The sequence below is a fragment of the Thalassophryne amazonica genome, chromosome 10, assembly GCF_902500255.1.
Source record: "Thalassophryne amazonica chromosome 10, fThaAma1.1, whole genome shotgun sequence".
In the NCBI taxonomy this organism is placed as follows: domain Eukaryota; kingdom Metazoa; phylum Chordata; class Actinopteri; order Batrachoidiformes; family Batrachoididae; genus Thalassophryne; species Thalassophryne amazonica.
This window is the reverse complement of record NC_047112.1, coordinates 67,756,885-67,780,065: the sequence shown is the minus strand read 5'-3', so window position 1 is coordinate 67,780,065 and position 23,181 is coordinate 67,756,885. Positions and strand designations below refer to the sequence as shown.

The 23,181-nt window shown below is 42.2% G+C and overlaps 1 protein-coding gene across 1 annotated transcript in view; it reads right to left on the bottom strand.

Annotated features, from left to right (window-relative positions):
• Positions 1-23,181, bottom strand: part of LOC117518921 (leucine-rich repeat-containing protein 24-like) — a 49,973-nt gene that overhangs the window by 3,438 nt on the left and 23,354 nt on the right. Inside the window, exon 7 of the mRNA XM_034180190.1 lies at positions 16,766-17,335. Coding sequence (XP_034036081.1) covers positions 16,766-17,335 — 570 coding nt within the window. The remainder of the gene's footprint in view (positions 1-16,765; positions 17,336-23,181) is intronic.

The window sequence follows — 23,181 nt, the reverse complement described above, 5'->3', positions numbered from 1 at the left end:
GGGCCTGGGAGTTTCAGTCTACATGTGTTTTGTGGACTTGGAGAAGGCGTATGATCGGTACCCCGGAAGATGCTGTGGGCGTATGGAGTGAGGGGGTCCCTTCTCAGGACCATCCAATCTCCATACTCACAAAGCGAGAGCTGTGTTCCGGTGCTTGGCAGTAAGTTGGACTCGTCCCGGTGGGGGTTGGCTGGAAAAACAGAGGTTCAACCCCAGAGCCAGGCAAGCAAGCACTCAAGCAAGCCAGGCAAGATGATCGGACCGAATCAGTCATCAGAACCACCTCTTCAACAGACCAGCTCCCTCTCCCCATCTCTCTCTCTCTCGTTCTCCCTGTCTCACTCTCTCTCTCTCGCCAATCTCTCTCTCCCTCTCCCTGTCTCCCCTCCCCCTCTCTCTCTCTCCCTCTCCCCCTGTCTATCTCTCCCCGTCGCTCTCTCCCTCTCTCTCCCCATCTCTCTCTCTCTCCCTCTCCCCCTGTCTATCTCTCCCCGTCGCTCTCTCCCTCTCCCAATCTCTCTCCCTCCCGTCTGTCTCTCCCTCTCTGTCTCACCCCTCTCCCTCTCTCACCCCTCCCCGTCTCTCTCTCCCTCTCCCCGTCTCTCTCTCTCCTTCCATCTCTCTCTCTCCTCCCCGTGTCTCTCTCCCTCTCCCCCTCCCTGTCTCTCTCCATCTCTTGCCCACTCCCGTCTGTCTCTCTCCCTCTCTTGCCCACTCCCGTCTGTCTCTCCCTCTCTCTGTCTCACCCTTCTCCCTCTCTCACCCCTCCCCGTCTCTCTCCCTCTCCCCATCTCTCTCCTCCCCGTGTCTCTCTCCCTCTCCCCGTCTCTCTCCATCTCTTGCCCACTCCCGTCTGTCTCTCTCCCTCTCTCCATCTCTTGCCCACTCCCGTCTGTCTCTCCCTCTCTCTGTCTCACCCCTCCCCCTCTCTCCCTCTCTCCCTGTCTCTCCCTCTCCCCCTCCCCCTCTCCCCGTCTCTTTCTCCCTCTCTATCTCCCTGTCTCTCTACCTATCCCGTATCTCCCCCTCACCCCATCTCTCTCTCTTGCCCCCGTCTTTCTCCCTCTTCCCGTCCTTCACTCCCTCTCCCCCCTCTCTTTTCCTCTCCCCCTCTCCCTCCCTCCCCGTCTCTCTCTCTCTGCCTCTCCCTGTCTGTCTCTCTCCGTCTCCCTCTCCCGTATCTCTCTCTCTCTCTCTGTCTCTCTCATCCCGTCTCACTCCCTCTCTCTCTCCCTCTCCCTGTCTCGCTCTCATCCCCTCTCTCTCCCTGTCTCTCCCCCCTCTCTCCCCATATCCCCCCATCTCTCTGCCTCTCCCCGTCTCTCTCTCCCATATCACTAAATGGTAAATGGACTGCATTTATATAGCGCTTTTCCATCTGCATCAGACGCTCAAAGCGCTTTACAATTATGCCTCACATTCACCCCGATGTCAGGGTGCTGCCATACAAGGCGCTCACTACACATCGGGAGCAATAGGGGATTAAAGGCCTTGCCCCCTGAGTGATTTTCTAGTCAGGCGGGGATTTGAACCCATGATCTTCTGGACTCATGCCCAACACCTTAACCACTAGACCATCACTCTCTCTCGTCCCATCTCTCTCTTTCTCTCCCTCTCCCTTGTCCCATCTCTCTCTTTCTCTCCCTCTCCCTGTCTCTCTCTCTCTCTCCCTCTCCCTGTAAACAGTACCCTGAGTGTGGGGCCTGGTGCTGAGGCTGAGGAGCTAGAGTGCAGTGGGGCAGGGGGGAACAGCGGGGTTACACAGGGTAAAGATGAGGAGGAGAACATGGATGACAATTTGTCTCAGCTGTCAGATCTCTCCCAGGAGGCGGGGCTTGATGAACGTCCCTTTCTTAGGATTCTAGTTATTATATGATGTCAACAGACTTTTTTAAATTTACCTCTGCACAGGAGCTCAATTTGAACATTTTCGAGTACACTGAACATACAGTAGATCTCATAATATTGACCGGGATTTTTTTTTCTCAATAGCATTATTTATCATTGTAATTGTTTTTCTGAAGGACAATTTAAGTCTTATTCTTTGACAAATGGGACATTTTCAATTATACACTTTAATAGTAGGAGTCTCTCTATGAACATTCCAAAAATTCAGGACTGTTTAAAAATATCCAACAAACATTTTTCAGTTATTGCAATTACTGAGACATGGTTAAAAGATGACCAAGAAGATGTTGTTCAGCTTGAAGGATATGATTTTTTTCGCCATAAATAGGATGAATAAACCAGGCGGGAGTGTTGCACTTTGTTAGGTCAAGTCATCAGTGTGAAATTGTTCAAAATATCTAATTTTCTTCGGAAAATGTTATGGAATGTGTTACAGTTGAAATTAAATGCGAAAAATCAAAAAATATAATTATAAGCTGCGTTTATAGAGCTCCTGGTTCAAACATTAATATTTTTGACGATACACTGATCGAAATGTATACCACAATTAAAAGCAATACGCTTCTATTTGCTTGTGGAGACTTCAATATAGATTTTTTAAATCCGCATAGTCAATCACAAATAACAGAATTCATAAATTCTGTTTTGTGTGGGATTTTATCCAATAATTACACATCCAAGCAGAACACAGCAACACATTGATAATATATTAACAAACATTACTGTAGGGAATTTAACAGGTGGATTACTTCTTAGTGATGTCAGTGATCATTTGCCAGTTTTTGCTGCCTTTAATTCATCAGTCGATAAAAATGTCCATCATGAAACTAGTAATTTAATAAGGAAAATAACTGATGCAACTATTGAAAATCTTAGAACGAACTTAATGCATCAAAACAATGATGACATAGACAAATCATATGAATCATTTATCTCTATTATTTCCAAATATGATAAACACATTTGTGCATAAAGTTGGTAACAAATGAAATGTAGATATTTCATGGATCACAAAGGGGTTACAAAATGCATGTAAAAAGAAAAAAGTATTGTATAAGCAATTTATAAAATTTAGAACTAATGATGCTGAAAGTAAATATAAGATATACAAAAACAAATTAACTAACATTATGTGATCTTGTGTCATGATCTGTGATTGTTCGGCTCTTCGGCCATGTTTTAGGTCAGTGTTTTTTGGTGATTACGTCTTCCTTTTCTCTTGGTGCTGGGTGGTGGGCGTGGTATTGTCTTGACCACACCCACTTCTGGATCCTTCTGCACAGCTGTTTATGATCAGCTGCCTATTACCCAGGTGTATATTAGTCTCACTGGTTGCACTGGTTATTCGCTCGATCTTTGCGCCTTGTGCCCTCGCTTCTAGCTCTGTTCAGTTTGTATCTTCCAAGTCCTGTTGCCACATAGTGTATCTGACCATCTGCCTGTTTGTACCGACCACGCTTTTGCCTGATGATTCTGCTTTGTTTGCTTGTTTTGGACTGCCTATTTGTGTACCGAACCCCGAGTTTCTCAGTAAACGCCGATCTCAATGAGAGCTATTGTGTCGCGTCCTGCATTTGTGTCCAGCCATTCCTGTCTGACTCTCCTGATATCTTGTAAGAAGCAGTATTATAGTGATTTATTAGAAAAAATAAAACCAATATTAAAGGATCTTCGAAGCTTTTAAATGAAATCATCAAAAAGAAAAAAGTTGTTAAAGACGATCCAGCTTATTTTTACACAACTACAGACACAGTCATTAAGGAAAATAAACCTATAGTTGACCACCTCAATGATTATTTTGTTAATGTGGGTAAAAATTGAGCTAATTCAATTGTGTCCCCTAAAATATATTCCTTGGATAACAGCAAAACAATCAATACAATTTTGGTTTCAATGTTTCTTAAAGAAACAGATGAAGAAATAATTGACATAGTTCATAAATTAAAAGGTAAAAAGTCAACTGACATCTATAATTTTGACAAGTTTTTGATAAGATTACTGACTGTATCATTAAACCATTAACTTATATTTGTAATTTGTCATTAATGACTGGGAAATTTCCTTCAAAAATGAAAATAGCTCAAGTGATTCCACTGTTCAAATCTGGTGATCAATCAATCAATCAATTTTTTTTTTATATAGCGCCAAATCACAACAAACAGTTGCCCCAAGGCGCTTTATATTGTAAGGCAAGGCCATACAATAATGATGTAAAACCCCAACGGTCAAAACGACCCCCTGTGAGCAAGCACTTGGCTACAGTGGGAAGGAAAAACTCCCTTTTAACAGGAAGAAACCTCCAGCAGAACCAGGCTCAGGGAGGGGCAGTCTTCTGCTGGGACTGGTTGGGGCTGAGGGAGAGAACCAGGAAAAAGACATGCTGTGGAGGGGAGCAGAGATCGATCACTAATGATTAAATGCAGAGTGGTGCATACAGAGCAAAAAGAGAAAGAAACAGTGCATCATGGGAACCCCCCAGCAGTCTACGTCTATAGCAGCATAACTAAGGGATGGTTCAGGGTCACCTGATCCAGCCCTAACTATAAGCTTTAGCAAAAAGGAAAGTTTTAAGCCTAATCTTAAAAGTAGAGAGGGTGTCTGTCTCCCTGATCTGAATTGGGAGCTGGTTCCACAGGAGAGGAGCCTGAAAGCTGAAGGCTCTGCCTCCCATTCTACTCTTACAAACCCTAGGAACTACAAGTAAGCCTGCAGTCTGAGAGCGAAGCGCTCTATTGGGGTGATATGGTACTACGAGGTCCCTAAGATAAGATGGGACCTGATTATTCAAAACCTTATAAGTAAGAAGAAGAATTTTAAATTCTATTCTAGAATTAACAGGAAGCCAATGAAGAGAGGCCAATATGGGTGAGATATGCTCTCTCCTTCTAGTCCCCGTCAGCACTCTAGCTGCAGCATTTTGAATTAACTGAAGGCTTTTTAGGGAACTTTTAGGACAACCTGATAATAATGAATTACAATAGTCCAGCCTAGAGGAAATAAATGCATGAATTAGTTTTTCAGCATCACTCTGAGACAAGACCTTTCTGATTTTAGAGATATTGCGTAAATGCAAAAAAGCAGTCCTACATATTTGTTTAATATGCGCTTTGAATGACATATCCTGATCAAAAATGACTCCAAGATTTCTCACAGTATTACTAGAGGTCAGGGTAATGCCATCCAGAGTAAGGATCTGGTTAGACACCATGTTTCTAAGATTTGTGGGGCCAAGTACAATAACTTCAGTTTTATCTGAGTTTAAAAGCAGGAAATTAGAGGTCATCCATGTCTTTATGTCTGTAAGACAATCCTGCAGTTTAGCTAATTGGTGTGTGTCGTCTGGCTTCATGGATAGATAAAGCTGGGTATCATCTGCGTAACAATGAAAATTTAAGCAATACCGTCTAATAATACTGCCTAAGGGAAGCATATATAAAGTGAATAAAATTGGTCCTAGCACAGAACCTTGTGGAACTCCATAATTAACTTTAGTCTGTGAAGAAGATTCCCCATTTACATGAACAAATTGTAATCTATTAGACAAATATGATTCAAACCACCGCAGCGCAGTGCCTTTAATACCTATGGCATGCTCTAATCTCTGTAATAAAATTTTATGGTCAACAGTATCAAAAGCAGCACTGAGGTCTAACAGAACAAGCACAGAGATGAGTCCACTGTCCGAGGCCATAAGAAGATCATTTGTAACCTTCACTAATGCTGTTTCTGTACTATGATGAATTCTAAAACCTGACTGAAACTCTTCAAATAGACCATTCCTCTGCAGATGATCAGTTAGCTGTTTTACAACTACCCTTTCAAGAATTTTTGAGAGAAAAGGAAGGTTGGAGATTGGCCTATAATTAGCTAAGATAGCTGGGTCAAGTGATGGCTTTTTAAGTAATGATTTAATTACTGCCACCTTAAAAGCCTGTGGTACATAGCCAACTAACAAAGATAGATTGATCATATTTAAGATCGAAGCATTAAATAATGGTAGGGCTTCCTTGAGCAGCCTGGTAGGAATGGGGTCTAATAAACATGTTGATGGTTTGGATGAAGTAACTAATGAAAATAACTCAGACAGAACAATCGGAGAGAAAGAGTCTAACCAAATACCGGCATCACTGAAAGCAGCCAAAGATAACGATACGTCTCTGGGATGGTTATGAGTAATTTTTTCTCTAATAGTTAAAATTTTGTTAGCAAAGAAAGTCATGAACTCATTACTAGTTAAAGTTAATGGAATACTCAGCTCAATAGAGCTCTGACTCTGTCAGCCTGGCTACAGTGCTGAAAAGAAACCTGGGGTTGTTCTTATTTTCTTCAATTAGTGATGAGTAGAAAGATGTCCTAGCTTTACGGAGGGCTTTTTTATAGAGCAACAGACTCTTTTTCCAGGCTAAGTGAAGATCTTCTAAATTAGTGAGACGCCATTTCCTCTCCAACTTACGGGTTATCTGCTTTAAGCTACGAGTTTGAGAGTTATACCATGGAGTCAGACACTTCTGATTTAAAGCTCTCTTTTTCAGAGGAGCTACAGCATCCAAAGCTGTCTTCAATGAGGATGTAAAACTATTGACGAGATACTCTATCTCCCTTACAGAGTTTAGGTAGCTATTCTGCACTGTGTTGTTATATGGCATTAGAGAACATAAAGAAGGAATCATATCCTTAAACCTAGTTACAGCGCTTTCTGAAAGACTTCTAGTGTAATGAAACTTATTCCCTACTGCTGGGTAGTCCATCAGAGTAAATGTAAATGTTATTAAAAAATGATCAGACAGAAGGGAGTTTTCAGGGAATACTGTTAAGTCTTCTATTTCCATACCATAAGTCAGAACAAGATCTAAGATATGATTAAAGTGGTGGGTGGACTCATTTACTTTTTGAGCAAAGCCAATAGAGTCTAATAATAGATTAAATGCAGTGTTGAGGCTGTCATTCTCAGCATCTGTGTGGATGTTAAAATCGCCCACTATAATTATCTTATCTGAGCTAAGCACTAAGTCAGACAAAAGGTCTGAAAATTCACAGAGAAACTCACAGTAACGACCAGGTGGACGATAGATAATAACAAATAAAACTGGTTTTTGGGACTTCCAATTTGGATGGACAAGACTAAGTTATATTGGACTCGGCTACGCCTCATCCAATATAACTTTTCTTCATCCAATATTTCTCTATGTTGGACGACTTGCCATCCATCAATTGTTATGTTCTCCACACCCCTCTGGTGTTTGGCACGTTGGAGAGGTGTTCTCTTCACAGATGAATCCCGGTTCACACTGTTCAGGGCAGATGGCAGACAGCGTGTGTGGCGTCGTGTGGGTGAGTGGTTTTCTGATGTCAATGCTGTGAATCGAGTGGCCCATGGTGGCGGTGGGGTTATGGTATGGGCAGGTGTCTGTTATGGACGAAGAACACAGGTGCATTTTATTGATGGCATTTTGAATGCACAGAGATACAGTGACGAGATCCTGAGGCCATACATCCAAGAACATCACCTCATGTTGCAGCAGGATAATGCACGGCCCCATGTTGCAAGGATCTGTACACAATTCTTGGAAGCTGAAAATGTCCCAGTTCTTGCATGGCCGGCATACTCGCCGGACATGTCACCCATTGAGCATGTTTGGGATGCTCTGGACCGGCGTATATGACAGCGTGTACCAGTTCCTGCCAATATCCAGCAACTTCGCACAGCCATTGAAGTGGAGTGGACCAACATTCCACAGGCCACAATTGACAACCTGATCAACTCTATGCGAAGGAGATGTGTTGCACTGCATGAGGCAAATGGTGGTCACACCAGATACTGACTGGTATCCCCCCCCCAATAAAACAAAACTGCACCTTTCAGAGTGGCCTTTTATTGTGGACAGTCTAAGGCACACCTGTGCGTGTCTGAGACCCGCCCCCCCCCCGGGTTAAGGCTGGGTTTCAACTGTTTTACAAAGAATGCTTCCTTGACACCTCTCTCAAACCATTTCTTCTCTCTGGCTAAGATTTTAACTTCCTTGTCCTCAAACGTGTGGTTAGTGTCTTTCAGGTGGAGATGAACTGCAGACTGAGGTCCACTGGCGACCTCTCTGCGGTGCTGGTATAGCCTCTTGTTTAAAGGTTGCTTAGTCTCACCTATGTAGTGTTCATTACGGATCAGACACGCTTTGTCCCCTGTTTACAATGGGGTACTCAGGTCTAAGCAGTTTCAGTCTTTTGTTCATGGTAATGAGTCATTCACGTCATCAGGAGAGTCGTCAAGGGAGCCATCAGGGGAGGCTTCCATCCCATCATTAGGAGAGTGCACAATAGGTGCTAATTAGAGCTATTGTTTAGTCACTAGCCTATAGCAGTCGGCCTCTCGGTAGGAGGGGTCTGGTTAGGTTAAAAACTCCAGCTTTTGTTGGCTTCTGGTTTATTCTTCTCTACAAGAGTCAAGACAGAAGTCAGACTACCAGAGCAAGAATTTTAGCTGAGGAAGCTTCTGTGATTTGAAGCGAAACGTCCTCACGTCAAGCAACCCAGTCCAGTCGAAGATTCAAGCGTCTCTACTATGGAAACCACCTGGACAACTGACAGCCTACACAGAAGCCTTTGCAGTGGCAAGGCTGACCAGGCTTGCTGACCTGAGGGCAGAGGACGGTTGGAAAAGTGCAGTCCAGCTGAGTCGGGAGACTGGGATCAGGTCTCAGTGAGTGATGGAACGGCTTTTGCGGGAGGTATGGAGAGGGCTCCCGCTACACTTCAGAGAAGCCCTGGAAATTTACAGATTCCGTCCGCTGGTCTACCCTGTGCCATTTTCTCCACTGTCTGTGCGGGCCGTAGGAGCACAGCCAGAGCCAACAGGAATATTGTTGTCTTTCCCAGTTCTGTCAGACATGGCGACAGTGGAAAAGAAGGACATATAAATGACAGTCACCAAAGTCCACCACAGAGCCGAGTTGGCTGCCACTATGGAGTCCGAGTGGTCTGGTGTGTTGGCACTAGGAGCGCCTCCCAAAGGCAGTTGGAGGTCCCTTTACTGCCTTCCTATTGAGAAACGCTGTGCTGATCTCCAGTGGAGGGCGGTGCACGGGGCCATGGCTACGAACAGACGTGGCCCACTTTGACCCAGGCTCAAGCAGTCAGCAAGTCAGTGCGACTTCTGCTCAGCAGAGGAGACCCTGGAGTCAAAAAGTCTCACCGTCTCTTTCCCCGTCTCTCTCCCTCTGCCTCTCCCCATCTCTCTCCTTCCCCTTCTCCCTCCCTCGCCCTGCCTCTCTCTCTCTCTCCATCTCTCTCTCCCTCTCTCGCCTCGTCTCTCTCTCTCTCTCCATCTCTCTCTCCCTCTCTCGCCTCGTCTCTCTCTCTCTCTCCCCTCTCTCGCCTCGTCTCTCTCTCTCTCTCCATCTCTCTCTCCCTCTCTCTCGCCTCGTCTCTCTCTCTCTCTCCCTCCTCTCGCCTCTCTCTCTCTCTCTCTCTCCCTCTCTCTCTCTCCATCTCTCTCGCCTCGTCTCTCTCTCTCTCCTCCCTCTCTCGCCTCGTCTCTCTCTCTCTCTCCCTCTCTCGCCTCGTCTCTCTCTCTCTCTCTCCCTCTCTCTCTCTCTCTCCCTCTCTCGCCTCGTCTCTCTCTCTCTCTCTCTCCCTCTCTCGCCTCGTCTCTCTCTCTCTCTCCCCTCTCTCGCCTCGTCTCTCTCTCTCTCTCCCTCTCTCGCCTCGTCTCTCTCTCTCTCTCCCTCTCTCGCCTCGTCTCTCTCTCTCTCTCCATCTCTCGCCTCGTCTCTCTCTCTCTCTCCCTCCCCCTCTCCCTCCCCATCTCTCTCTCAAGGACTACCACCAAGGACTATCTGCCCACTCAGACCAGAGCCCAGGTTTTAGCCTACTGGACAGAACATTCCCTTCGCATGCCGGAGATCGTGAGTTTGCATTCTGAGGGGAGTGAGTGGGAGGAGTCAATCATAACAAATGCAGAGCAGCTGCTACACTGGTGCATGAACAGTGAAGAAATACGACATTCTTTTAGCAAACTCCGCTCAACTCCAATATATTTTGTCTAACCCTAACAGCGTAGATTGCCAAAAAATTTGCCCTTCAGAACGCCGAAATGACACAGAGGAACACTGCGTGCTTTTGCATCCTGGCAAATTTTTTTGGGACACAAAACACTCTCTGAACCTCTGAGAATGTGAGTGGCAACCGCTTTAACACATGGACAAATGTAAAAGGAGGAAATAAATCAGAATATTGCGGAGAAATCCAGGAGTGTTACTCTGATGTCTCATCATCAGATAACAGTTGTTATCAGATAAAGCATATCAGACTTTATCATACAAAATTGGTTGCTTTATTTAGTATGAATTTGTATTTGAATATCGATATTTTTTTTTTACAACAAAGACACCAAAAATGCTGGACTCTGCAACACAACCCTCCTTTCTCAGCCTAGCTTCTACTACTCCATGGGTTAAAGCAATAAATTTTCATCTGACTGAAATTTTTTCCTGGGCAAAAATCAATGCCTGCAATTCCCTAAAATGTGGTGTAGTGGGAGCACACACTTTCTTTCCTCAATAAATACAATAAACACATTATACAGCATACAAATCTATTCTAAATAGCCTCTAAGGAGAGACAGACAAAGCATAAAAAAAATGCAAAACTTTGAACATACAGGGACATAAAAGGGTGGTGAGGGGCAGGGTGTAGTCTTGATTCTGGGGGGTCTGGGGGTGACCCCAGAACATTTTTTAAAGACCAAGTCAAATTTTGTGTATTCTGGTGAATTTTAACAGGTATGAAGCCCTCTGAAACAAATAAAACACTTCAATCTGTGAAGTAAAAACACAGTATTGATTATGGGGGGTCTGGGGGACCTCCCCCAGAAATTTTTTAAAAGAGCAAGTCAAATTTTGTATATTCTGATGAATTTTAATGGGTATGAAGCCCTCTGAAACAACGAAAACTCTCTTCAAACTATGGGGGTCTGGGGGATCTCCCACAGAAATTTTTTAAAAGAGCAAGTCAAATTTTGTACATTCTGGTGAATTTTAATGATTATGAAGCCCTCTGAAACAAAAGTCACTTCAAAGTGTGAAGGAAAAATACACTATTGATTATGGGGGATCTGGGGGTGCTCCCCCCAAATTTTTTTAAAAGAACAAGTCAAATTTTGTATATTCTAATGAATTTTAATGGGTATGAAGTCCTCTGAAACAAAGAAAACTCACTTCAAACTGTCAAGTAAAAAATTCTTTGTCTTCTGTAGTAGTTTGATCGGTTCTAATCTGGTGAATGCACCAAATGGGTGCTGTGTTGCTGGCTGTACAGTCAATAAAATACAAAATTAGGGCCTAAAGCAACTGACAATGTTGTTCTGCTGTGCACAAAGTAACACTGTCATCAGTTTTTAAAACGCATGCGCACTGAGAAACTCAAAACTAGCATATTCACATTTAATCTGTAAAATGCTCTCACTCGTAAAACAAACTAGGGCTGCAACTAATGATTATTTTAGTAATCGATTAATCTTTTTTTTTTTTTTTTTTTTTTTATTTTACTCACATGTGACTTTTGCCATTATTTCTTTGAGTTATTATTAAAATGCCTTTGTCACGCAACATCAACATTTGAGCTTGTAATAAAGTTATGATGTTATATTCTCGTCAAAAACATACCTGGAGTAGTGTTTTGTTTTATTTTGCACATACATACATCACTGACACACCACAAAGAGATTTCCATCAGGTTTATCCGATTATGAGAATTTTTAGATACCTACAGCAACTATCTCAACCACTGACAACATATTAAAACAAGAGTCCACAAACGTATTTTAAAGGCCTGACTAAAGTGTAATATGTGATCTTTATTAAGTTATTGTCATGAAAAAAGACACAAATGTGCAGTTTATTTTCTTTTGTGTAAAAACACAGCTTAGATGTGGTTTGACCAAAACAAATTGTCATTAAACTTAAATAAAACAGGGATGAAGTAGAGTCACTAGGTGTTCACAGGAAACAGTTATTTATTTCTATATTTATTTATTTATATTCATTGTTAGTTGGTTTTACCTTTTCTGTTGTATTTTGTTTTATCAGGTTTTTTTTTGTCTGTTTCTCTAAAATTGTACTGTAGCAATATTAGTTGAAATGAGATGCGAGATGAAATTAGATATACTTTATTGATTTCAAAGTGGAGAAATTATGTTTACACTCCAGTTACCTCAGACAGCAATTAGTCCACAATTATTACTTGTTTACTGTAATAATGGCACACATCAGAATTAAAGACAGCACATACACATTTGACATTGTTTATGTGCACTAAGTTTGAAGAAGTCTGTTATCCGAATTGAGGCAAGTGGGTGAAGGCCACGCAGCAACTCTAAGATGCGCCGCCGTCAGCTTGGGGGGAAGAATGGGGGTTGCAGCTAAAACTGCACCGCCCCCGCAGAAGGGGAAAGGAGTGACGTGAGCAGACGCTGGAGTGGGGAGTGTTTGATAGGGGATAGGAGGGGGGGTGGGGGGAGGGAATGGAGCATGCTTCAGTCCTGTGAAAAGCAGTTTATTGTCTTTGTGAGTTGAGATAAGAAACAGCCAAATGATCCCCAGGCTGAAGAAATTCCTCTGGAGGGAAAACAGTTGGGCAATTTGACCTTCAGGCTTGATAAGCCTGTAGTGTTATGGTTTGAGCAGCGAAAAAAACACTTAGTTCCACTTGAACAACCAAATCCCAATTATGAATCAAGAATATTCACCAGCCTCTGAAATCTTCAACATCAACTGCAAGGCACGCATCTGCTCCAAGATATCATCCAATTTGCGTCTGAGTTCAAGAGTCATCGCAGTCTGAGAATGCACTGCCTTGCCAACCTCGTTAATCATGACGGACAAGGGAGGGTCCATGGTTCTTGATGCCACCATCTTGCCAATTTTCCGGTAGATCAGGGCAGCACATAAGCCAAAAAGTACCAGCCCTGCCACCATAAGACAAAAAATGAATAAATCCTTGACGTCCTCAACAGAGAAAGGCGCCAAGCATGCCACACACCAGGAACTCCAGGAGTCGAGAACAGAGCCCGCAGGATGCGTTCCATCTGGGCAGGTAGGATCCCCCGGTCCTAACCTTCTTGTAGAAAAAATGATGTCAATAGCGTTCAGAGACAAGCTGATCAATTCCATGGTTAATCCAATAGTAGTCCAATAGATCCAGTATCCAATATATGAGGTCTGTCCAAAAAGTAACGGACCTTTTTATTTTTTTCAAAAACTATATGGATTTGAATCGTGTGATTGCATCAGCCAAGCTTGAACCTTTGTGCGCATGCGTGAGTTTTTTCACGCCTGTCGGTTGCATCATTCGCCTGTGGGCAGGCTTTGAGTGAGCACTGGTACACCCCCCTCGTTGGATTTTTATTGTCAGTGAAATGGTTGAGAGACTGCCGCTTTGCTCCATTAAATTTTTTTCAGAAACTGTTAGAGACAGCCAGTTGGAAACCATTTGAAAGATTCAGAAGCAGAGGGAAAAAAAATACGGAATCACTCAATTCTGAGGAAAAATTTATGGAATCATGAAAAACACCTCTGGCTTTTATAACAGCTTGCAGTCTCTGAGGCATGGACTTAATGAGTGACAAACAGTACTCTTCATCAATCTGGCTCCAACTTTCTCTGATTGCTGTTGCCAGATCAGCTTTGCAGGTTGGAGCCTTGTCATGGACCATTTTCTTCAACTTCCACCAAAGATTTTCAATTGGATTAAGATCCGGACTATTTGCAGGCTATGACATTGACCCTATGTGTCTTTTTGCAAGGAATGTTTTCTGTTTTTGCTCGAAACTTGTGCATTTATTGATGATGTAATGACGGCCATCTCCCCAGTGCCTTTACCTGACATGCAGCCCCATATCATCAATGACTGTGGAAATTTACATGTTCTCTTCAGGCAGTCATCTTTATAAATCTCATTGGAACGGCACCAAACAAAAGTTCCAGCATCATTGCCTTGCCCAATGCAGATTTGAGATTCATCACTGAATATGACTTTCATCCAGTCATCCACAGTCCACGATTGCTTTTCCTTAGCCCATTGTAACCTTGTTTTTTTCTGTTTAGGTGTTAATGATGGCTTTCGTTTAGCTTTTCTGTATGTAAATCCCATTTACTTTAGGCGGTTTCTTACAGTTCGGTCACAGACGTTGACTCCAGTTTCCTCCCATTCGTTCCTCATTTGTTTTGTTGTGCATTTTCGATTTTTCAGACATATTGCTTTAAGTTTTCTGTCTTGACGCTTTGATGTCTTCCTTGGTCTACCAGTATGTTTGCCTTTAACAACCTTCCCATGTTGTTTGTATTTGGTCCAGAGTTTAGACACAGCTGACTGTGAACAACCAACATCTTTTGCAACATTGCGTGATGATTTACCCTCTTTTAAGAGTTTGATAACCCTCTCCTTTGTTTCAATTGACATCTCTCGTGTTGGAGCCATGATTCATGTCAGTCCACTTGGTGCAACAGCTCTCCAAGGTGTGATCACTCCTTTTTAGATGCAGACTAATGAGCAGATCTGATTTGATGCAGGTGTTAGTTTTGGGGATGAAAATTTACAAGGTGATTCCATAATTTTTTCCTCAGAATTGAGTTTTGTGTCATGTCTGTGATCTGCTTTTTTTCTACAAAATTAAACAACTGAATGAACATCCTCCGAGGCCGGTGATTCCATAATTTTTGCCAGGGGTTGTAGACCTTACCGTTCTGCAGAATTGTCCAGTTTGTTTCAGTTTTCGCCCAAGGACATAGTCAATCTCCTTGGCAAATGGTATTTATCTACCATGTCCAGGGGGTACATCTGACAGTGGACTCATCTCTGTGCTCGTTCTGTTAGACCTCAGTGCTGCTTTTGATACTGTTGACCATAAAATTTTATTACAGAGATTAGAGCATGCCATAGGTATTAAAGGCACTGCGCTGCGGTGGTTTGAATCATATTTATCTAATAGATTACAATTTGTTCATGTAAATGGGGAATCTTCTTCACAGACTAAGGTTAATTATGGAGTTCCACAAGGTTCTGTGCTTGGACCAATTTTATTCACTTTATACATGCTTCCCTTAGGCAGTATTATTAGACAGCATTGCTTAAATTTTCATTGTTACGCAGATGATACTCAGCTTTATCTATCCATGAAGCCAGAGGACACACACCAATTAGCTAAACTGCAGGATTGTCTTACAGACATAAAGACATGGATGACCTCTAATTTCCTGCTTTTAAACTCAGATAAAACTGAAGTTATTGTACTTGGCCCCACAAATCTTAGAAACATGGTGTCTAACCAGATCCTTACTCTGGATGGCATTACCCTGACCTCCAGTAATACTGTGAGAAATCTTGGAGTCATTTTTGATCAGGATATGTCATTCAATGCGCATATTAAACAAATATGTAGGACTGCTTTTTTGCATTTGCGCAATATCTCTAAAATTAGAAAGGTCTTGTCTCAGAGTGATGCTGAAAAACTAATTCATGCATTTATTTCCTCTAGGCTGGACTATTGTAATTCAGTATTATCAGGTTGTCCTAAAAGTTCCCTAAAAAGCCTTCAGTTAATTCAAAATGTTGCAGCTAGAGTACTGACAGGGACTAGAAGGAGAGAGCATATCTCACCCATATTGGCCTCTCTTCATTGGCTTCCTGTTAATTCTAGAATAGAATTTAAAATTCTTCTTCTTACTTATAAGGTTTTGAATAATCAGGTCCCATCTTATCTTAGGGACCTCATAGTACCATATCACCCCAATAGAGCGCTTCGCTCTCAGACTGCAGGCTTACATGTAGTTCCTAGGGTTTGTAAGAGTAGAATGGGAGGCAGAGCCTTCAGCTTTCAGGCTCCTCTCCTCTGGAACCAGCTCCCAATTCGGATCAGGGAGACAGACACCCTCTCTACTTTTAAGATTAGGCTTAAAACTTTCCTTTTTGCTAAAGCTTATAGTCAGGGCTGGATCAGGTGACCCTGAACCATCCCTTAGTTATGCTGCTATAGACTTAGACTGCTGGGGGGTTCCCATGATGCACTGAGTGTTTCTTTCTCTTTTTGCTCTGTATGCACCACTCTGCATTTAATCATTAGTGATTGATCTCTGCTCCCCTCCACAGCATGTCTTTTTCCTGGTTCTCTCCCTCAGCCCCAACCAGTCCCAGCAGAAGACTGCCCCTCCCTGAGCCTGGTTCTGCTGGAGGTTTCTTCCTGTTAAAAGGGAGTTTTTCCTTCCCACTGTCGCCAAGTGCTTGCTCACAGGGGGTCGTTTTGACAGTTCAGGTTTTTCTGTGATTATTGTATGGCTTTGCCTTGCAATATGAAGCGCCTTGGGGCAACTGTTTGTTGTGATTTGGCGCTATATAAATGAAATTGATTTGATTTTGATTTGATGTGCAGCTTTCCACCATTTTGCACCCATTTCTTGACAAGAGTCATTGAGTGTGTGCGCGCTGCCCACTGAGTTGCCCTGATCTAAAATGTTGACCACTCCTCCTTGCCGAGACATGTGTCAGTGCAACTGCGGACTCTAGCAGTCATACTACCCTTTGTGGGTAACAGACAAAGTTAAAAAATTGAATATGATGTATGAGTTTTATTTGAAATTGTGAATTAATCTGAATAACTTATTGCTCGGGCAGCACGGTGGATTAGCGGTTAGCACTGTTGCCTCACAGTGAGAAGGTCCTCCGCCTCGCGCTCTATGACTGCTGGGATAGGATCCAGCCCCTTAATTGGACTAAGCGGTAGAAGATGAATGAATGAATGAACTTATTTCTCATAAATGATTAAAGGAAGACATGCTGAATGTTTGAAGAAGCTTGATGTTCAAGCACAAACCTTGTCAGCTCCGTCGACATCCTTCTCTCTTTGGTATTGGCGACTGTAGATCATGGCGACCAGCAGGAGTGCAGTCAGGGCCAGCAGTGAGATGCCAACAGCTATGGCCGTCTGCGTGGCAGCACCCAGGGCGCTGAAGGCCATGCTGCCCAGGGCATACAGGGGTTCACGGCTCACATCTGAGCCCACTGCAGGACCGTGGCTCCTCAGCCGAGGCCAAATAGGGGAATACGGTGAGGACACTTGTGACCATGAGGCCCAAATGGAGGAGGAAGAGGAAGATGTAGAAGAGTTAATGGCCAGCTGAAAGGTCACCCGAGCCACACCCCCAGCGTTCCAGGCTTCGCACTCGTAGAATCCAGCATGAGCCACAGTCACATTACTGAGGAACAACATGCCGCTGCCGGTGTCTGGGTCAAAGAGCTCACTGTCCGTCTTCTGCAAACTGACTCTGCTTTCCTCCGTGGTCTCCTCTGCACCTCCCACTGACCCGCCTCCAGTGCCTAACTCCTGCACAAGGCCTCTGGGAGACAACACCACTTTCCCCTGGGATGCTTTCCTCCATGTCACCTGCAGGTGAGTGGAGGAAAATTAGTGTGAAAACGACACATCGACATTAGTGCTGTCCAGATCCACCACAGGGACCACCTGTTCCTCCTCCGTTTTCTTGTATACATGATCATTTTATTTGTATTGGATTTTCAGTTGAAAGTGCTTTACAATAACAACACACATCATAAATGTCAGAAAACTTCAACAATTCAACACAACGCTGACGCACACGACTCCTGATTAGAAATCAGGCTGCCCAAAAATTAAAAGCCCCAAAAAACCTGGAGGGACTAGATCCGGGGTGGGCAGCGAGGTTTAAGACACTGCAGGTTTTCCTTGCACCAATCACCTCAGCAGGTGGGTTGCTGATGAGCTTCTCCCCGAACATAAACACCTGAATGTCAATGAAATCATCTGCTGAGACACATCATCATTAATGAAATCACCTGCTGAGGTGACTGGTAGAAAGGAAAACCTGCAGTGTCTCGGCCCTTCATGGCACAGATGCGGCAAAAAATCTTAGGGCGATTTTTGACTTCCCACTGACCTCTGACCTTAGAGAAATCACTAAGAATTCTTATCACCTCCATAATATTGTGAAGATTGGAGCTGTCTCTGTCTGACGCACAGAGAGTGAATTGTGGTCTCTTCTGGATTCCTCTAACATCCTACTCTCCGTCTTACAGCATCAACTGGTTCACAGTGCTGAATACTAGAGTTCTGACTAGGAGCAGAAAGTTTGACCATATTACCCTGATTCTGGCCTCCCTTCACTGGCTTCTATCTGTGTGAGGTCAGGCTTTTAAGGTTTTGTTCGTAACATACAAAATCCTCCAAGGACTAGCGCCTCCCTGGGTTAAAAGGTTAAAAAGAAGTCAGCAAGTCGCAGAGCTTTCTCCCACCATGCACCTGTTCTGTGGAACAATCTGCCTGCTGAGATAAAACAGTCTGATTCTCTGGAGACATTAAGTCGAGATTGAAGAGATGATGGTACTTTAGTGTAGCTAGTATGGCCTCACTTCGCCATGATTAAATAAGTACATTAATGTTTTCTCAACCAAAACCTGAGATTTGAACTGAAGGCAGACTGCTGTTTCACTCATGACTGGGAAACTCATGGTTCCAACTGCACATAGCTCCTGGACACTCCCTGGGCCCCAACACTGTGGCCCACATTCCAACAGAACATAATTCAGAGTTCTTCAAAGGGGGTCCTTGAAACCTGTATCAGTGAAATTTCGGTCAGTGTAACTTATATGACATTATAATTGCTTCACGTCAGAATTAGAAGCTTTCCAGGCTGGGAGTCTGAACCTTTATCACCTCATGTCAAGGCCAGAGAGTTCACAGACCAAGCCGAGATATCTCTTCCTTTCACTAAAAGGGGGAGAAAAGACCTTTGTTTAAATGAAAAAGAACAGTATTTTGTCTGAAGATATAAAAATTCTGTCTGTTGTTTAATCAAACAAACTGGTTTACATATATTCCATTTAATGACACGTGTTCCTGGTAACTGCTGTTGTGTTTAAGTGTGATGTTTTCTGAATTATCAATATTCTGATGATGTTTTAATCAAGGATGTGTTTAAGGGACTTTAATAATGTTACAGTCATTCAGAAGTATCATAGAACAAATTGTTAATGTTTTTAAATATATTAACTCATATGTCTGCCTCTACACATGAAACTTTTCTGAAGTAAATTCTACACCCTCAAAAGGGCTGGAGTTAATGACGTAAAAGTTCCAAAACGGAGCTTCTCGCCCCTTCGGCAAAGCCTTCTGCTCCTCTTCTTCTTCCACCTTCGGCACTCTTTTCTTTCTCTTTTTGCAAATGCTTAGTTTTTCTTTTGTGGCCTATAGCCTCGCGTAGCGAAGCTACAATGTGGTTCTTTGTTCATTCTAACTTTGATGACAATGTACAGCCTGACTTTTTTTTAAGGCTCGTCAAGTTGTTCACTTTTATAAGATAACTTCCTAGTAGAACTGTTCAGAGTATAAGCGAATTTACAGAAAAGCAACTTTTCCTTTTTGTAATGTTACAACACCACTCTTAAAACTTTAACTTTTTCTGAATTCCCAAAGACTTTTAATCTGGTTACAAGATTTTTAAAGCTACCAGAAACCATTTTCAACAAAAGAAATTTAACCTCTTGAGTCAACCTACGATGGACGGACCTGCCAGCAGACGCAAAAAACCAGCCTGCCGGCCCACCAACTGAAGCCGCCACTGCCTTAGGATCAGCGGGGGAGACCCGTGGTTAATCCCTGATCCAAGCGAGCTCAGGCAGAATCAGCTCCATCAACGACTGATGCCGATTGGGTCATTTCACCTCTTCAACGGATCAGCTAAGTGACCCCGTTAAAGGTTTCAGCAAAAGGGTTTTGTTGTCAGTGGGTGCAAAGTGGCTTTAAACATATTCATGTATTTGTCTGACAATTTTCTTAATAATAATTGGCTTCTGCTTTCTTTCAACATCTCATGAGTAAGAAATGTCTCCATAAATGAAGTTATTTAATCACTGTCCAGTCTCAAAATGCCAGTAAACTGTTCATTTTCCTTGTATATGTGTAAATAAAATGTAAATATTTCTGCTGTGGTTTGTGTTCAGATGGAAACGTTTGGCCAATCGTATTGTCGAATTTACGACTTTAAGATTTGAGAGTGAGACTGATTAATGATTTGACACTGATTAATGAATAATGTTTAAACTAAAAGTTCCAATAGCTTTAAAACCTGGGTGGTGCCGAGGTTAATTAAATATCATTCTAATCAAATATTGCTTGACTAATGTGGTGTGACTTAACCTGGGTCCCTCCAAAGAGGACCTTTACATATTAAAGATTAATAAATCTTAATATTCAAATTCCAGTGGTGGGCACAGCTAACCAAAAAGTTAGCTTCAATAACAGATAATCAGCTAACTGAAAAGTTATCTTTTATGAAGCTAAACCGATAAACCACCCAAAAAATTATCAGAAGCTACAGCTAACCGATAACTCTCAGTATTGTCTCCGGTACACTTGCAACTAACAAGTTGAATTGCTTCTGGTAGCGTCAATGGTGACCACAGACCCAAACAATGAGTCATTTCTGTCTTTGAGCACCCTGCCCACTCCTTGAAGCTGCTGTTTACTACATAGCTTGTAGCAGTGAAACAGCTGAGAGGAGCTGCAAAGCTCAACTCTCTACGCAGTAGCAGCGTCTCCGTGAGGCGGAGGTCTTGGAAAATAAAGCAGTGCTGACTTATGGTTCTGAAGTGTAAATAAAATTAATACAGATAGAATAACTCCATTATGTCAATTCTGTCATTTCTACAGAGTTAAAATACATAACATATATCTTTTAAATAATGCACTAATTCTGAAGTTTTGTAACAAATGCAGACAGATGCCAAAGGAATATAGGTAAATGAGCCTCCGCTAACACTGATTGGCTGGCTCATTCATGTATGTAAAAACCAACACAATGTGAGGTGTGTGTGTTGGTGTTTACATATAAATGTGCTTTTGTAAAATATGCAATTTTTTATTTCCAAAAAAAAAAAAAAAAAAAAAAAAAAAAAAGCCATTTGCTAAGCCAACAAGTTGATTTGACAACCATCTGATATAACTGGGCACACTCTCAAGAGCGTCACTACCTTAGCTTATGGCAAGCTAAAAGTGGACGCTCTTGTTTTGGCCGAACTTCTAGCCAGTTTTTGGGTATTCTGTGTTAGTACACGCCCTCGGCCAACGTGCTTGATGAATTCCTGCGCAAAAAGTAGTTCCTGTGAGATAATGAGTATATCTCATCTCAGTTAATTCTAAAAATTTACCAGTAATAAAATTATAAAGATAACTGAAGTTTTAAGAGTGGCCATAATAAATATTTAAGAAACTTATTTATGAGCAACTTCACCTGTCTTTGTGCAAGCACATTGTAAACATTGACACGATGCAGTTTGTTGCGGAAGAATTCAGAAACATACGATTAGAATGGTTTTATTACCATTTACAGTTGGCAATGAAAGACTTGGGTGTAAACTTCGTGTTAAAGTCAGAACAAGAAGCTGGCACTGAAAGAAATCTATCTGGGAAGAGACACATTCTTTGTGTTGTCGCTCCAACAAGCGCAGCATGGTGAGCAGGGTGACGAAAGTAGTCCGGGGAGCTCAATCTGTGGGCGTTAGCTATCCCACAGCTCCATAATAACAGAGATGTCAGTCCAATGAGAGCGGCACGCTGAGCAGGGTGATAACTGCGGTCAAAATAAATAAAACACTGCCATCTACTGGTCCCCAGACGCTTAGTACTTAGGGCGAATACTGCCATGAACACTACTGGCCAGTAGATGGCAGTAGAGACCCTGAAAACTTGCAGTTTCATATGGGTCATACGGATCTTTTCTAAATTATCCATCCATGTCTGCTACGTTTAAGATGCTTGGAATTTAATAAACGCAAAAAAAATTTCAGACATCTTGTATATATTACTCTGGAACAAAGAGGACAGTCAGTGTTTGACAAAAGCAAGACGTTAAAGAACATGAAGCATTGCAGCTCACAATGATTCCAATTGAAAATAATGGAGAAGCAACCTGAGCTTCATCTGGCATTTTTACATAAAAGAAACAATAACAACGTCTATAAACCCAGATAATATATTCAAGAGAGATTTAGGCACAATATTCAAAGGGTTTAATGCTGTTGTCCATGTGGAGCCTGATCAGAGCGTTGCAAATGCATTTCTTCTATCGTGAATGTACTGAGGTTACCCATAATGCACTTTGTGGAGCCACAATGTCCACACTAAAACCTTCAAAATTAGTGCATTACTTTAAAACTAAAACATATATCTGATATTTTCACTTCATAAAACTTGAGATGTGACGTTAATTTAAATAACTTGTCCAAAATTAGTTTGGTTAAAATTTTAACCATAAGTTAAAATTGTATGCCTCTGGCTGACTTGGGTGATATTGCCAGCACATCCATATGGGGTCAAAAGAAATGAGCTTTTCTTTTCTGTGACCAGTTCTCCTTTGTCTGCAGAGAATACAGCAGTTTCTCCTGGAACCAGCTCTCCTTTGTTTGCTCTCCTCTGTTTTATTTTGACCCCGGTTATCCTCTGTGCATCTACTACAAAACATTTAAGAGGTAGGTACTCAAATCTTTGATTTCGGACTTCATAAATGTTTGTAACTGTTAAGCTTTGTTCACCACGCCTGCAAAAATAGGATAGCGGTCTAAAATTTATCGGAAGATAATTAGTCCGCTGATGGTTTTCAAAGTTATCTGAAAAGCTAATCCGATAATGAAAACATTATCTTCGATAACACTATGTAACACAATTTTTGTTCCTGACTTCTAAGTGTTATATTTCAACTTCTTATGTCTAAAGTCTATGGAAAAATGACTACATTCAGCAGAAACTGATTTTATTTTTTTAACATTCTAGAAAGTTCTAAAAGTTTCTTGAAATTTCTAGATAATTCTGGAAACTTCTAGAAAATTCTGGACAGTTCTAGCAGTTAAAGAATATTCTAGAAGACTACTCAGTAGTAGTGAAGGCGAATCAAGAATATTCTTGAAAACAGACAAATTTAAAAATATCACAGAAGCAAAGTTTCTGTGGAATAACAATAAAGGAAATAAATTTAAATTAACAGCTATTTTCTATTTATTTAAAGCATAACAGCTTAGGAAAACACACTGTGTACCCAGGAACAAAACAAAAATAAGAAGTGTAATTATCGGTTAGCGGATTAGCGGAACTGTCCCCACCATTGTCAAATTCCTTACAATTGTGGTCCGCCCATTTGATCCAAGTAATTATTAACTCTTAAAACTGTTAATTATTTTGGTGATCCGTTGAATGAGGTCCAG